Source organism: Oxyura jamaicensis, chromosome Z (genome assembly GCF_011077185.1).
Source record: "Oxyura jamaicensis isolate SHBP4307 breed ruddy duck chromosome Z, BPBGC_Ojam_1.0, whole genome shotgun sequence".
NCBI lineage: Eukaryota > Metazoa > Chordata > Aves > Anseriformes > Anatidae > Oxyura > Oxyura jamaicensis.
In genome coordinates this window covers 55,951,082-55,962,582 of record NC_048926.1, presented here as the reverse complement: position 1 = coordinate 55,962,582, position 11,501 = coordinate 55,951,082, and the positions used below count along the sequence as shown (strand labels likewise).

Genomic DNA, 11,501 nt, shown 5'->3' with positions numbered 1-11,501 from the left:
GGGGCTGTTGCACGCCAAGGAGGGCGCCGCGGGGCAGGGAACCTGCAGGCGAGCCCCTGATCGCTTTCACACCTTCAGACCTGAGAGGTGCTGCGCTTTATCTGATGATCCCGTGAGTTTGTGTGTGCAGCCAGTTTACCGTGAGCCTAAACTTTCGCCGGGTGCGTCTGATACTGCAGTAATCGGATTGAAGATGATGTCGCGTGTGAGGCGAGGATCGTTCCATCTGTGGGAGCTGGCTGGTTTGATTTAGTTCAGTCTTTTTTTTTTTTTTTTTTTTTTTTTTTTTTTTTAACAGGGCAGTATTTATCTTCCTGCCTCTACCCCCAGCTGGATGTAAACATTATGTGTGTGCGTATCTGGAAGTGCTTCCACAGCGGTTGCCTGCATGAAACGCGTCTGACTGAGCAGATTTTAGCAGATCGTTAACGTCTCTATTCTTTACCTATACGTTTAGGGAGGCAGCTTTCCTCAAAAATTTACATCGAGTTTTTCCTTAAGTCAGAAGTAAGGCAAAAGTTATGCCACAAGGTGTGGTGCAGACACACAGTAAACCATTCTTCTTGCCCCACAATGCTGAAGAGAGGTTCATTACCATAACATTTCATGCTCTGCAGCTGGTGGTTCAGCAGAGCTGTCATCTTTATGGTAATGTCAATGAAAAGTTACATAAAGGAGCATAAGGGCCTGTATGCTGGGACCTGACTGCAGTTGGGCAAAAACTGTTTTTTGTGCATTTTGTTTATCAGTTCTTTCTGCATTTTTTTTTAATTAAGTGTAGCTGATAAAAAAATCTGTTGAGAAGAATAATTTCTGATTTTCATAGACATCAGGAAAGATTTTACTTTCAGATAAGAAATGGTGGTAAAACAAACAACTAGAAATGGGTAACACAGAAAGCTATTTTTCGGTTAAAAATATATAATGTCAAATGTGATAGATGTCCCCTTTCAGTATTAGTGTGGCACAGCAAGTTGTTTTTGGTATTTTTTCAGTTGAAAACCTAATTTCAAATTTTGTTAATATTTTTTTTTTACCATTTTAGGTATTTGGGGAAAAAATCTCTACTATCTGCAGAGAACAGTAGACCATACATATCACCCGGAAAACATACAGTACCAGGAAGTGGATTCTTGACATCCACCTTGTAACCTGAGTGGACTTTTATTTATCTTTTAAACTTCTTAATATTTACAATGAATGGGCACAGTGATGAAGAAAGTGTAAGAAACAGCAGTGGAGAGTCAAGGTAAGCACTCATTTCAGTTATTCTTGGATGTGTACTCTCATATATTTTGTTTACTAAAATTGATTTGCATTTGAACTTTGTGCCAAAGCTTCCTGGTTAGCAAGCAGACCATAGTTAGGAGGACTGGCCATGCTTAATCTGCATGTTACGTTCATGTTGCTTCAACTACTAATTGTAATGATTATGCTGATAACTTCCACAATAAAACTTAAGTAGGAAAAAAAGCTGCGTCAGCATCCAGCAGAACAGCCTTACACTTTTAAGGGAACAAAATGTTCAAAGTGTCAAAAGCTGAAACAGGATTGGAAAGATAAAGTAAAGCTAGTGCCTGTGAAAGTGCAAGGCACATATACATAATATGCGTTGTATAAAACTTTTGCTAGACTGTCTCTAAAGCAGGAGTAGTAGGCTGTTATTTTAGTTTTTGATATGTAGTACTTTATGAGGTTTCCTTTACCATGGTGTTGTCAAAGCAGTATAACTATGTCAAAGCAGTATAACTACTGAAATTGTGGACTATGTATTTGTTTTCCAAAGTGGAAGTCCAGTTTTCCAGCTGTTTTTTAATTTAAAATAACAACAACAAATCACAAAGCAAACAAATGAAAAAACAGACCTCTAATACTGAATGATACTGAATGGTAGTGCTCTAGCTTGTGTGGAGTGTTCACTTGGTTGGAATACCCTAGTTAGAACTTCCCTGTCACTGTGCAGGATGACAGACAGTTTGTAGGGGGGGAATTAAAAGTTCTCTTACTAGAACAATGTGAAGTTCAACAAGAGTCTCCTGTACTAAAAAGTTCAGATTTCTAAAACTGGAAATGTGGTAAATGCTAGAGTTTTAAGACAACAAGGCAAACTTGCTAACAAACAGTGGTTTTAGACTTCTCTTCTAAGAGATGGTTGTGACCTTGCTGTTAGTCTCCACATTTGTTATTCTGGCCCTCTTTCTGATCACAGCCTGTTAGTTGATGCCATAAGTCAAAGGTCATAAGGAAAACTGAGTTCTGTGGACATTATGGAAACATCCATTTGGGTAGGAGAGAGAAATCTGAATTATTGCTTCAGGTGAACAAATGTAAGAAGGAGGTAATTTTCTGCTGTCAGCACTGGCTGGAAGCTTGCACACACCACAGTGAGTGGTGGAGTGGAAAGCAAGAGAAGAGAGAAGTGTTCAGGTGACATTCAGCAGACAACGATGATCAGTAAAACTAAATAAACTTCAGTAACTTCTGGGTATTTTTATCTCAAGCTTTCTGTTGCATGAAGTAATATAAGGATTTCTATCCTTTCTATCCTGTGAATAATTTGTACTCTCTAATAATGTACTTCCTGAAGATTTGTGCTTCTAGTAAAGATGATACTGTTCTAGTTAGTGGATTAGTTTGGAGTTTCTTCTAGTATGTGGCAAAAAAATAAAATAAAATAAAAAAATAGTGCTGGTTACTTTGAAAAATAAAATAAAACAAGCCTTGTCAGATGAGAAGCGAAACAAACAAAAAAGATGGTGTGAACAAGGCTAGTTTTCTGAGCTCTAAGACCTCAAACATTAATTTATGGGGGACAGCTCTGATGAATTTTTATGTAATTTGTTTATTATATGAAGCAGGCAGGCCACCTTGCAAAGGATAAGTAGGAAACCTACTTTGTATCAAACTTTGCCTATAAATACCAAGGTTATTTAAAAGCTGTAACAATTCATAAGTCTAAAACAACTAACCATCATAAAAACCTCCCAGCAACTTTGTTGCAAGTAAATATCAGGCATATTCCTAGTATTTGAAACCTGATAGTCTCAAGGCTTGGTTTTTCGTCTTAAAGGTGCTACTGAATCCATCTTTAAAAACTGTAAATGTTTTTTTGTGAAAACTTTTTTTTTTTTTTTTGTTAGACTTGTATCAATTATTAATACTGCAGCCTATTTCATGGGCATGTAAGCCTAGTCACGTTTGCTATGTATCCTTAGGAAACCCCATTTTTGTAAATGGAAGACAAAAACTTTCCATTTTAAGTGATGGAGCCCTTTTCTTTCTTTCCTGTTTCCATTATTAAAATAATCCTTGCAAAAGGAGTTTGCCACTTATGGGACACCTTAGGCTGACTTGCCTCTGTTGTTTAGTATTTTGTTTCGTTTTTGTCATCTTTATAAATTTCCAGAGTTCTAAGTATTTTATTTATTTATTTTAATAGAAAGGGAAATGCCTAAGCCTACTGCAAACAAATGCCCATCTGTAATCAGGGAAGTGTTGCTGTCTTTAACTTTTAAATCTGGAAATGTGAATTCTACAGAATGGAAGATCAGTGGTAAAATAGTACTGGGCTTAGTGCATTTTCCTTAACTAAACTAGGGAGAGAAGTGAAATGAGAAAGCAATTGAGAATTGCTGCTGTGAAGAAACTGCAAAGAAGATCAAAGTTTCAAGAATAGGTAGAAAGGAAAATATGGAGGTGAATACAGTGATAATCCAAGCAGTAGCATTGGTGATAACTAACAAATGTTTTAAAATTATGTCAGTTTACAAATATGAAACTTTATAAGTATGGTATGTCCATTTGCCCCTCTTTGATGTCTCCTGTAAACATGCATAGCTATCATTCTGGAGTGACAGCCCTGGTCACTATGAAATACAGCCTGATCTGTGGGAGCCACCAGCACTGCTTTGCAAAGTTAAGAACTGCAGTGGATCCAGACAATTAACAAAAACATACAGGCCTCACAGATTTAGCTTTATACTGTTTTAAGGAAATACCTTGATGTGGAGAAGGTGTGGAAAGCCTGTGGAACTGTCAGCATTAGGAGGGCTAGAGAAAGGACCAGTCATAAGCCTTATATTTCATACGTTGGCCAGCACTGTGGTAAGGAATTGTAGCTGTCTTCTGCTCCCTGCAACTGGCAGTAAAGACGATGCATTTCTGAAGTTGGTGCAAGAAATGGCTGATTGGCTGTTTTCCTTTCCACTGCTGTGTACGTTCATCTGTCTGGTAGATGAGCAGAACACTTTCCATTGTTGTAGGTACTGAGCCTGAATTTCTGTTTTGCTACAGGTGGTAAAGTGCATCTCTCTTATATTTCCATGGTTGAATAAGTTGGGCACTGTTTGGATTTTCCTTGCCTACATTAGCAACCCGTGAAGCTATAAATCAGTTTCAGTTCTAGTACCAAGTGTGATGGAGGCTGTGAACTAAGATAAACGCTATCATTTAATCTTGTTGCTTCATGTTCTGATTTCTGTGTGATAATCACAGTAGAGTCTACTCTCCAGCTTATTTACTTGAAATCACTACTATGGAATATTTTAAGTAGCTCAAGGTAAAATATTAGAGGTACTGTTCATCCAGTTAGCAAGTGAGTATAGATGTAAAAACTTAATGGCGATTCTGTGAGAAGCTGACTCTTAAAGTTAGGCAATGCATTTTTTGTGTAGTGTTCTTGAAAGCATTCTCGTTGCAAACTTGAATACAAGTAAATGCATACTAGTTACCCAGTAATAAGAAAGCTTAATCATCAAGGAAGGGCAGTTATACCTGAACAGCAAGACAAGCTCCAGGTAGAACAGGGACTGCGAAAGTGAAACATTGGTGCTAATTGAATAGTAATCTGATTTCCCGTCTCTTTGCTCTTCTATGTTTCCTGTAGAACAAGGTATGAAGGACTTGGGCAGACCTTCCTTCTTTGTAGGCTGAAAGTGGTGTGCTCAGGGCAGCTTATCTGGAAAATGGCTGGCTGGGGTACAGTACAGTAAGCAGCGGATTACACCAAAGAATTTTACCATTCTTTACACATTTGAAAGCTGATGTTAACAGGAGATAGCAATTTCTGTGGGTTTAATTATTTTCATGCATGTAGTAGTTGGTGGACCACAAAAGACCTGTAAGTAAAGACTAAAGACTTTGTCAACAGGTTTCAGATTGCAATAAATTCATACCTTTTCTGGAAGATTGAATAGATAAATTAAAAACCACTATTCTAGATTCTTACTTTCAAGAGATATAAGTTGGAGTTAAACAGGTACTGCTCAAATATATATGGAGAGATTTTTTTCCCCTCTTGCTGTCTTCTCTTTTTTGGTAGAAGTTTAATAGGTAATATTAAGAAAAATGTGTGTATGTAGTGAGAGAGAGTATATGCGTCTTAAACTGCATATAAAGATATACTTTAGTTCAGGAAAACTCTGAGATCAACAAAAATTCTTGAATGATAAAGCAAACTACTTGTAGAATTTTCTGTGAAGGGCAAGCAGGTATAAAGTCTTCTCTTCTCTTCAGAAGCTTCTCTTCTGTTACCAGTATTATGCTCTTTGATTAGTAAGTTGTCATTCTATCAACAATTATCTTTTGTGGAATAAAACATACTAAAGTATGATAAGGTATCCCAATCTAAGTTAAACGTTTTTTTTCCTCTTATCATAAAAAGTTCAGACAGAATATGTATCAAATCCGAAGTTTGTTGTTTGTTTGTTTGTTTGTCTGGAAACCTTCCCAGTTTAAAGAACAAATTCTAAATTCACAGTACAGCTTTCATTGTGCATGTGGTGTAGCGGGAAAAGTTTATAGTAGCGGCATCAGAGATGCTGTGGGACTATGTACAAATACAGTGAATCTTTTACTATCTTTTGAATTTTTGGTGTTTGTCGGGAAATTTGATTGAGTTCAGGCTTCCTAGTGGCTGAGGACGGGAAATAATGTTTGAGTGCCTGAACCCTGACCCTTTTGCTTTTTACTGGTCTTGTTGAATAACGTAATTCTTCTTCATGCATCTAAATCGAGTACAAGTGGTGGTGGTGTTGTTGTTGTTTTTGTTTTATTTTTTAAGATATCTTAGATAATATTTCCCTGAAGAAACTTAAATGTGAACTTTAAGATTTAAAAATTTGCCATTTAGTATTACTTTTGCTCATTCTGATTGAGCTTTTCATATCTAATTGTTTGTCTTCCTTCAACTTCTGGTTTATTAAAAAAATATAGAAAAGAAAAAATCGTCCACTGTCATCTCACATCTTTTTCAAAGACCCTGCAGAAGTTCACCTTTTTTTTTTTTTTAGTGTGTTGAACTTTTATTTTGCTTAAATTGATAATCATGTTTCCTGATGCTTTTAAAACAGAAGACTCTTAAGGAAGCTTAACCTAGTGAGTGCACTCTAAATCAGCAGTGATAAATTGCCGTCTCTTGGGTCCATTGTTAACCTAGCCCTCACACAGAGGTCTAAATGATCAGATAGTGCTTTTGCAACATGTGTTGCTTTTCATCCTAGGGCTTCCAAGTGCTGTTTGTGAATTAGCAGTCCTTGTTCCTCACTGTGTGTTCATATCAGATGGACCTTGTTTTAAGGGGTAAGCTAGAGAAGCTAAACTTAAGCGTATTGAAAACAACAAATGAGACTGTGACACAAGACTTAGTCTGTTTTGGTGTTAACGATTTGTCTTTTTAGGCCTGTTATCTCTCCAAAGCATTCTCAGTTTCATTTCATAGGTATTTAAGGGGAGGTTGAAAAATTAGCAGGTAAAAACACATGCAAAAATTCTTCAGTCTTGTACTTTGAGTAAGCTGTGTTGCTCTTTCTTGCAGAGTAGTTTGAAAATAAAGAACTGTGCTTAGGGATGCACTTTTTCCTAAATATATTAGGTGTACCTAGAGACAGTGGGTTTTGTTGTCGTTTTTTTTTGTTGTTTGCTTGTTTAGTGCTTTTATACCAAATCAGATTTGACATTGCTACTATACAAATGCAGTTACTTGACTCAAGGCCTAGGGGTGAGTGAGGCTTCTTGGCTATATAATTTGAAAAGTACACTTTATAAACTTGACCTCATTTTCTCAGCATGCATGAAACTGTACTTTTTCATACAGAAATCCTATCCTGAGAATATACTGTTCATTTTTTAATGTATATAATTGTTACTGCAGGTTATTACTGTGTGTTAACTTTGTCATCATTGCTGTGATTTGTTTGCATTGTAGAGAAGGAGTCTCACTCAAGTAATACCAAAAAGAACATCATTATTGCTTTATCCATCACACTTGCTTCTATTTCATATTCCTATGATGCTCCAGTAACTGTATTGTGCAGCCGTGTGTATTGCTGTCTTTATGTTTTTTTCAGTAGAACAGAGTACAGTGTATGTAACGAATGATTTCTTATTAAGGAATACCTTTTATCACATGATGCTGTTTTCATTTTACTGTTGCCCCCACTCAACTATCGCCAAGTAATACCTATAATTTGCTTGGAGCAAGGGGTAGAAGGCTTATGTGACATACTCTTAAATTTAAAAGAGAGATTTACCAAAGCAGGAATTTGGTTTTAAGTAACAGAACTAAGTGCCTAGAAGAGCAAAAATGCTCTTCTACAGTTAAAGTTAATGAATATTGTCTTTATTTATAGATTATATCAACAGAACCTCTGTTCTGTAGCTTCTATTGACTAACCCTGTTATTTTCCATGAACACATCATATTCTAGTCTTGATAGTGTTTATAATTTCTGTTGCTGTTTGTATCTTGGAAGCTCCTTCCTCAGTAAAGAAGGTAGGAAGAAAAGCAAGTTAGACCACAGGATAGAGTTGGTTAGAAGGTCAGCAGTGCAAGACCAGAGCAAACAGAAGTAATGTGTAGGGTGGGCTAGGGTAAACTGACAAACCCAGATGAAAATTAACTGAGAGTGAACACATGTATGCTGCCCCTTTCCCTGATTATGTGTAAGGTATGGATGATCTTTCTGTGGAAAGAGTTAAAAGAAGAAAGCAGGCTATGACTGGATTGTCCAGCAGAGTCTCTTTCTTGACCATATTCAGAAAGGGTAAGGAAAAGTCAACAGTGTTCTAATTTATGCTAGGTGCCTGAAGATAGCAGAGATTTCCCCCTATTTTCCAGTTTCAGTTAGGCTTTTTTGGAAGAGGGGTAAAAAAGGATACGGGTGCACATTCAAAAAGCTGGTTGTGTTGTACCCAAGCCCTCTCTTCGATGCTACTTCAGGTGTCCACAGCATGGTGAGTATGGTGTTCTCTTTTGCCTTTTGCTGTACTGTTTCCAATAAAAGCATATTAAGCAAAGGCTTACTCTGGGCTGTACAGGAAGAGAAAGGGGTAAGAGAGAGGGCACTTGTGTTTCTTTTTAAGCAAGGGGAGCTCTGATGAGCAGAAAACCAGAACTGCTGTTTCTGAGATGTTATTTACATAGCAGCGTTAGGCAGCAGGTAACAGGTTATTATACCAGTATTCTGAGTTGAGGAAGTATTTCATTGTTAATGGTCCTTGTGTCCTATTCCTAGGGATTTGATACCAGAATCTCAGTAGTTAATGGTGCCAGTTCAGGTGATGAATTTTGTGGAGGTCAGCAGTGCTATTTTGCACTAATAAGCATTACTGGTTATGAGAAAAATTTAAAAAAGTATGGACACTGGCTAGACTACATCAGACAATATTTCACGCCCTTTAGTTAGAAGGGAATGCTTGTAGACTGTGCCTCAAGAAATACAGGGAAAATTAAAGAAGCCCACAAATGTGGAAAGGAAAGTGACAAGGGTGTTATGAATACCTGACAGCTACTGTCTCTCAGAACTTATATTTCAATGTACTTATTATAGAACCTAGGTCCTGTTTCTGTAATGAAATCAATCTGGCTGTCATACAAATATTTTTTTTCCTTTTTTCCTTTTTTTTTCTTTTTTTTTAATGCAACATCAATTTTAAAGTTAAATTTCAAAGGGAAGAGAGTGAAATGCTTCTCACTTGTCACTTGTTGAATTCCAATGATTTTCAGAAAGTAAACATATTTTCTTTTTAGATTGTATCTTCCTTCCTTTTCCACTTCAAGATGGATTAAACCATTTTTGCTGATACAGGTTGGAGTGAGAGATTTCTTGTCTTCTCAAAATTCTAAGAAGCATGTAGACTTACCTTGAGTTGATTATGGTTGGGTTTTGCCCTGTTATAACTGTTGGTAAGGGCATCCATTTCAGTGAATTGAGAAAATTATATCTGAGCTACTTAGAATCTGTATGAAACTTTTGTATCCTGTTTGTCTTTTCCTGTAAACCTCAAAAACTCCAACAATTGTATTTTTTAAAACTGGCATACTAGCTCTCTAAACTCAGTAATGCTTTGTGTGGAGAAAGGGGGGCTTTCTCCAGGGGGGCTTTAGACCATAAAACATTTTAGGCACTTGGAAAAGAAGTTGCAGTCTATCATGATGCGATGTGGAATGTACGCATATTGAAATTGAAAAGTATCAAAAAAAAAAAGAAACCTTTTTCACTTGAAATTGACTTAGTTTTTTAAAATTCTGTATTGATATGCTTCATTTTATATTTTGTTTTCAGGACAGCAGTTGTAAGAAATACCAGTTCAATCCAGCATGCTTCTTGTACTGCTCTGTCAGCCCTTTAGGTTGATAGGATTTTGAAACCTGAATATGTTTCCTCTACTGACACCACTGAGGGGTACTGTGCTGGGGCAAGGTTGGAGAGGTAGCAGTAGAGATGTCAGCAAAACTTAATGTTGTAGAACCCTCACCAACAGCTGAATACATTGGTGAGGACTGAGAAGGTGTTTTCAAATGATACTATTTTATGCTGCCGCTTGTAGCATTGTTCAAATTGTGTGAGAACTGTTGAAATTCTGAATCAAGGTAGGAACATATAAAGAGAAATTTTTAAATTCCCTCTTCCTGAGTTCCCTGATTACTGGTAAGGAAATGACAGACGTAACCTTTCTTCTTAGATGCACAAATGTGTTTAAGTGTGTGCACCTTTTCTTAAATAAATCTATCAATCCTTCCAGGGTTAGCATCTAGCTACTAGGTTATAATCTGAATTACTGCTCATGTAGTAGAAGGTCATAGGTAATCCCATGAAAAAGGATTACGGATTTATGTTCATACTTATAGACCAGGTTTGCTTAAAGTGTCAGTGTTAGGGAGAAATGGAGTCCTCTCTCTGTTACGTTTTTTTTTTTTTTTTTTTTTTTTTTTTAAGTCTTGTAATGCAGTTGTCTCCAAACACGTTGTTTGTACACTGCTATCAATAAAGATGTTTTAAGCAAACACCTCCAATGTATGTATATTAATTTATAAATGAATGTACATGTGCTGTTGCACTAACAAGTACCTTATAAAACACAAAATATATAAATTAAAAAGAATGAACTAAATATATTTTTTAATATTTTGTTTTATTAATGGTACAAAAAGCCTTTTTGCTCTCACTAAAAAAATAACATTTTTCATTACTTTTTAAAATCTTGGTTTAACACTTTGTAATATAGTGTTTTGAAGGCCTGGTTTAAGATCAGTTTATTTTAATACTTTGTTTTAATGGCTGCCTTCGATGATAAAGATAATTTACTAAGATCTGTAGATCTAAATCAAAGAAACATATCATTGGCTACATCTAGTAAATCTTGATACGTACCTTTAATCCCATACCCTAAATATACAAAGGTTTTTCTTGAAATTTGGCTAGTAAATTTCCCTCTTACGTAGTGTCTATCTGTTCTTGCAAATTAATCAGAAGGTGTTTCATACTTTTAACAAATGGGCTCAAAACCCACTGAAACTCTTTGGAAGATTTTTTAACAGGTTACAAATTTATTTCTAAGTTTAAGAGTACAGATTTATTGTAGGCGATAAGTATCACTTTTGGCAATAAAATCACAGAAACGCAGAAAGGTTGAGGTTGGAAGGGATCTCTGGAGATCATCTAGTTCAACCCACCCTGCTCAAGTTGGGTCACCTGTAGCATGTTGCACAGGACCACATCTAGGTGGATTTTGAATTCCAGAGAAGGAGACTCTGCAACCTGTTCCAGTGCTCTGTCATGCTCACAGTAAGGAGATTTTTCCTCGTATTCAGCTGGAACTTCTTGTGTTTCAGTTTGTGCCCATTGTTTCTTATTGCTGGGTACCACCAAAAAGAGTTCATCCCTATCATCTTGACACCCTCCCTTAAGATACTTCAATGAGTATTCATTGATAAGATCCCCTCTCGGCCTTCTCTTCTCCAGGCTGAAGAGGCCTATCTCTCTCAGCCTTTCCTCATAAGACAGATGCTCCGATACCCTAATCATTGTTAGAGTCCTCCGCTGGACTGGCTCCAGCAGCTCCATGTCTGTCCTGTACTGGGGAGCCCAGAGCTCTACACAGCACTCCAGGTGTGGTCTCACCAGGGTTTGAGTAGCGTGGGAGGATTACATCTCTCAAGCTGTTGGCAACAGCCTTACTAATGCACCCCACTATATCATCACATAATAATGGAAACATTTC

General features: G+C 36.8%; 1 protein-coding gene across 2 annotated transcripts in view; it reads left to right on the top strand.

Moving 5' to 3' along the window:
* Window positions 1-11,501, top strand: part of CHD1 (chromodomain helicase DNA binding protein 1) — a 53,568-nt gene that overhangs the window by 973 nt on the left and 41,094 nt on the right. For both annotated transcript variants that reach the window (XM_035309697.1, XM_035309698.1), the window contains exon 2: window positions 1,046-1,249. In XM_035309697.1, the coding sequence (XP_035165588.1) occupies window positions 1,197-1,249 (53 nt within the window). In that variant the 5' untranslated portion in view covers window positions 1,046-1,196. The remainder of the gene's footprint in view (window positions 1-1,045; window positions 1,250-11,501) is intronic.